This window comes from Sciurus carolinensis, chromosome 5 (assembly GCF_902686445.1).
Source record: "Sciurus carolinensis chromosome 5, mSciCar1.2, whole genome shotgun sequence".
Taxonomy (NCBI): Eukaryota; Metazoa; Chordata; class Mammalia; order Rodentia; family Sciuridae; genus Sciurus; species Sciurus carolinensis.
In genome coordinates, this window is record NC_062217.1 from 172,351,223 (window position 1) to 172,356,775 (window position 5,553).

Below are 5,553 nucleotides of genomic sequence, written 5' to 3' on the forward strand. Positions count from 1 at the left end.
CTACAAGGCGTGTTCTAGCCATCACCCCATTTGGAATAGTGAAGCAGACTGCCCAGGTTTTAAGTGTCAGAACGAGATTCAAACCCAGTCTGTCTTGACTGCAGAATCCAGGGTGTCCCCACTGTTCTGTGCTGCCAGACCTGTCTCTTGGCAGGGGTATTTGGGCAAAGAACACAGGGTGCAAATGCTCAGTTGGGTAAAGAGAGGCTCACTGCATGCAGGTTGACGTGGCCCTGTGGGTGGTGCCTTGGCACGCACACCATTTTCTACTTGCTGACCACTTAGACCAGTTTCCCACATCCTGGACTGCAATTGGTGGGGACTGGCATTCAAGCAATCTCAGGTCCAACGTTGCTGGTTCAACTTTCTTTCTCTGGAAACCATGTGCCATCCCATCCTGACCAAACTGAGAGTCTCATGTGCCATCCATCCTGACCATACAGAGGCTGTGCAGGCTGAGGTTTGGCATCTTTAGTCCAAGTTTTGACTTTCATTAGACCTGGGTTGTGAGGAGACTGGATCCCATGTGCTTGGAACAGAGGGGGCGCTGCTGAGGGCAACTCCCAGCCTATCTGGCCTGCTGAGACCTTCTCTTGGGCTTCCAGTTCACGGGTCCCACTTGGGCTGCACCTTTTGCGTGAGAGGCAGGTTCACCACAGTCGGTTGTCATGGGAACCTTTGGCAGCCTTCCTCTGCCCCATTGATGTTATGCCCATTTCTTGTCTGAATATTCAGTCAGCCCTTTAGGAAAAGGTCAGCAATTGTCATTTTCTCCACCTTCCTTTCTTCCCACCGATGCCAATCATGGAGGGAGGCCACAGGCAGTGCTGCATGGTCACCATTCACCCACCAGCCTGGCTCCAGCCCTCAAGGAGCAGCTGGGACCAGGAGCCAGGCAACATGCACAATGTCACTCTAACAGAAATGCCCTACGCAAACATAAGGCAATTATTCTTTTGACTTCTAGTAAAAGTCAAGAAACCAAGTCCTGCGTTGGAGTAAATTTAGGCTTGAAATGATCTAGATCTTGGTTTTATTTAACATTCATAAATTACTTTTTGTTACATTATGAACTTTATCTGATAGTACTCTTTGGGTTTTTGTTTTTGGTTTGTTTCAAAAATGGTTGTTTTACAGTTTAAATGTGAGAACTAAAGATATTTTACTAGACTATTCTAATATGCACTAACCCAAAATAAATCGTGACACTTTCTATGAAAGAAAAGCTTTATTTGGAAATTTTTATGTGCCTAAAAACTAAACTAGCTGATATGCATGTGGGCAGACAGTATTTCAGTAAACAGGCAGAATTTTATTATGTTTCTTTCTGTGTTTCATATTTTAATGTTTCTCCTGAATAAGATAGTCAAAAATGGGTTTTGAAGCATCATTTCATTGTTTCTTATTTGTCTTTTCAGGAACAGTATGAATTCTGCTACAAAGTGGTACAAGATTTTATTGATATATTTTCTGATTATGCTAATTTCAAATGAAGATTCCTGCCTTAAAATATTTTTTAATTTAATGGTCAGTATATTTTGTAAAAATCATGTTAATTTATTTCATAGTTGACATTAATACCCTTCCTAATTTCTTTGTATATATTTCGTCATGCTTTAAAGGTCACCTGCTGTAAAGTTATTAAATCTTAAATACCCTTTTTTAAAAAATTGAAATAATATGTTAAGGTCAAATAATATTTCACAAAATATATATTTCTGCTAATATCAGTAAATACATTCATTCTTCATTAGATTCACAGCACATAATTTCACACATTGTGCATCTCTAAATGTTGGAATTCTTAATATGCCAAGTGTGCTTATGCAAGACCCAAACACAAAGGCCATTGTCAAGACAGTTGAGGACTCAGAAATCAGCTGAATAGTTACAATCCAAGTACAGATTTTATAACCCTGAGCAACAGCATTGCCCTGAAAGCAAGGTATTAGGGACTTTTGCAAAGTCCTCAGCCTCAACCACATGGTTTATCTTTCCCTTGTAAAGAACTAAGACTTTCCAACCTGAATCCGGGCCTAAGGCACAGCAGAGTACTCAGTGGCTATGGGGTGATGTTTAAAGAGGCTGCATGTGAACCATGTTGGTAGATGACACGGGTGATGACCAGCTCGTGCATCCACCCGTGGCCTTGGGTACAGCAAAGTCCACCATCGGGACTGCACTCCTGAAGCACCACTGTGGTTCATTTGTCTGTCCCTTGAACTCAGAGAACCCATCCAGCACCTTCTCATTCTCCCCCAGGCATGGCGGCTGCCTGAGCTGGCCTGAGCTGGGCCTGCAGGCTCCGTGCAGAATCCCCTGTCCAAACCAGCCGTGTCTTGGGCACACACAGTCAAGGAGCACACGTTCGGGTGGAAACCAAGGATGACCACAGATACACTGTAAATTTTCTGAGAAGCATTTTGGTATTAAAAAGTTTCTTGTAAAAAGCTAAGATTGTTTGTAAGAAAAGAAATCTTAAAAATCTAGATTTGTACAGTTTTTAAACATCCCACTCCTCAATGTTTAATAAAAAAAAAAAAAGACAGAGAAATCCTTGATCGAAAGTCTTATTTTTGGATGGAAATATTGCTGAGACCTTTAATAATAGTGATCCCACTGCCAGATGGGATTGGCTGAGGGGCAGAAGAGAAAGTGGAGAATGAGTGTCCCAACTGCTAACTCGGCGACAGCCTTGCGGTGGCCATTAGGCACCTAGCCAATGAGCACAATGTTAAAAGCAGACGTCTGGTCTCACTTACTGAAGGCATTGAACGTGTGCAGTTAAGGTACATTTTTTGCTTTTAAAAGAGGTATGAGATTATAGTGGCCTTACTTGGCATTTTCACTGAGCATCCAGGGCGCTTTGCCTGTTGGACTGTTTATCCCATGTTTGTTTACAGTGTATGCAGTGTGACCGGGTCAGTCACTGTCCTCCACAGGCTCACAGGTAACCAAGCTTCTCTCCCTCCCCATGGCTTGGAGACCCACGGGGAACCACAGAAGGTGCCCAGCTGGAAGGAGGAAAGCCTGCTCCCTGGCCACCACCACTGCACCTGGCCCAGCGCTGCCGGCACCCTGTCCTCTGTGCAGCGAGTAGGCACCTGGGAGAAGACGGAAGAGGAAGGAGCTCTCTGTGACTTGCCAGTTGCCATCTGTTTCCCTTGTTAAAATCCCAAGCCCGAGCCTTTCTTTGACTAAGGAGAAGAGGGCAATGAGCTTCTTTCACTCAGCACCTGGCAAGGACAGCGTGGAGCTGGTGTCATTGGAGTTCAAGGTCAGAACCAAGGGCCAGGGCTTTTGTCCCCAGTTAGGAGCTGGTGGTCAGAACTCTTGAAGCCCTTTACTGGTCTACCTGGCACCTCTTGTATCAAGAAGTGCCTTAAGGTAGGCTTCCAGGGTGTCCTCAGGAAAGTGCCCTATTTATGTGTTTTTCCCGCCCCCGCCCCGTCCGTGGGACCATCCCTGGGACTATCCCAGGTGTCCCCTTTTGGGTTCAACTTGTTCCCAAACTCATCCTATTCCAGAAACAACCAGAAGCCACCCTCCTGTGGATGCAGGACCCCTTCCGTCTGGGCAGCACTTGCCTTCACAGGGACTGGTCACTGCAGCCTCACAGCCTCCCCCAAGGCCAATTCCGGCCAACTCCCTGGGCAGCCACGTTGGGAGGGAATACAGCTGGGAGCCTCAGCATCTGCCCTGTGCCCCAGGCACATGCACCTCTTCTTCCCTCAGTCAAAGAAAGTCCATGTACACAGCACAGCAGCCAGCGCTGGTGACATCTCCTCTTCCACCGTTCTCTGTTGCATGCACTGCGTTCAAATGCCAAATAGAGATCAGAAGCTAACCATTCTGATCGGAATGCTTTGTTGGTCACTATGTGACTTACTTTACTCTTTCTCTTGATGTGACAGACAAATGAAGAATGCATACCGGTGTTTTCAAAGGTATTTTTATGTGTTTTTAAAAACTTTTTAAAACGAGCCTGATACCTGTGTTTCAGCATTTGGAGACATACCCTTGTTATTTTTTTTAAATGTATGATTACTGATCCATTTTTGTTTGTTTAACTAAGTTGTGCTTAATTTATGTGCAATCTTTATATGTATTACAATTCCAACTATCATATTTTCTTTTATTAGATTTATAATTTGATCTTGCTCTGAGTATAATGCCAGTGAATGTTGCTGAATTCTTTGTATATGCAAAATGCAAGATCTAAAACATTCGGATGCAAGGATAAACCATTACTTTGACTACCAGCCTGTCTCCTCACAATTCTTAATTTCATTTCTGTGCCTGAAGTCCGCATAGATGTGTTCGGGGGCCTGGGGTGGAGTTCAGGGTGGAGCACTTGCCATGCCTACTTGAGGTGGATCCCGAGTGCCCGGCCACACACACAGATTGCCCTGAATGTGGAGGTGAGAACTAGTTCTCATGTAATTATTTCAGGACTCTAAAACTTAGCTCTGACCTAGCGTGGCCCCTAAAGGCGAGTCCGCGCTGTGGCCGGAGGACCACCCAGCTCTCAGCTGGCCTGCAGCAGTGTGTGAGGCGCTGAGGACTTCAAAGGCTCAGGTCAACAAGGACACAATCCTGCTCCTCTGTGGCAGCTCAGCTGCCCCTCCCACCGCACCTGCAGCCTCCGTCAGGCGTCACCTGTGGCCTTCACTGCTGCTCCTGGCAGGCGATACAGAGCAACTCGAGGTCCAGCCCACGCTCCAGGCCCTGCCTCGCTCGGCACAGTTGTGTGTGCGCCTGGCTCCACTCAGGCACGGGTGACAGAAGTGGACAGGACAGGCCATGGGGCTCCAGATCGTCTGCCACCCTCCCACCTGGCAAGGGCGGGTGGGCATGGCGCAGACAGCAGTCTGGAGGACAGCGTGCTGTTTTCTGATTTAAAGAACACAGAACGGGAACAGAATAGGTGGGAAATGGAGAGATATGCACGTTGTCTACGGGTTTAACTGAGCCATCAGGGCTTAAAACGAGATTTGAGAGATGCCAGCTCACCCCAGAGACAGGGAACAGTGGGTGAAGGAGCTTCATGGCCCCTGCCAGCTGCATTCTCTTCTAGAGTTTGTGTGACCTCTTGTGCCAGGTGATGCCCGGCAAGTGCACTTGGAACAAAAATACGACCTGAAAGCAGGAGCCGGGAAGGTTCTGCTGGGATGCAGGGCACACTAGCTGATGGCCCCAGCCTGTGGGCAGAGGCTCGGAAAAGCAGTCCTGGGCAGACCCAGACTCAGCGGAAGAGCAAGCCACGTGTCATCCCCTGAACAGTGACCCTGTGACTCCAAAGATGGGAACACCAACCACCCTGAAGGGCAAGGACACCAGACAGGACCAACAGCCCAGTGTGGGGACAGAATGCCCCTGTGGTAGATGTCCTATAAATTCGTCTAGTCACCCAGGCGTTGCTGATTGCCTGGGGACTGCTCACTGTTGGGGACCCAAGTTCTTGCCCTTCACACTGTGTGCAAGACAGACAGACCCACGAGCAGAGATGATACACTGGCACAAGCTACAGAGAAGCCAAGACCAACCTCGGGA

At 47.3% G+C, this 5,553-nt stretch overlaps 1 protein-coding gene across 6 annotated transcripts in view; it reads left to right on the forward strand.

The window, feature by feature from the left end:
* Ptpre (protein tyrosine phosphatase receptor type E) overlaps positions 1–3,277 on the forward strand; it is a 136,141-nt gene extending 132,864 nt beyond the window's left edge. For 4 of the 6 annotated variants that reach the window (XM_047554101.1, XM_047554100.1, XM_047554104.1 and 1 more), the window contains one exon: positions 1,419–3,277. In XM_047554101.1, the coding sequence (XP_047410057.1) occupies positions 1,419–1,493 (75 nt within the window). In that variant the 3' untranslated portion in view covers positions 1,494–3,277. The remainder of the gene's footprint in view (positions 1–1,418) is intronic. The other 2 variants (XM_047554102.1, XM_047554103.1) reach the window with 2 other exon arrangements.
* Positions 3,278–5,553: the final 2,276 nt, after the last annotated feature.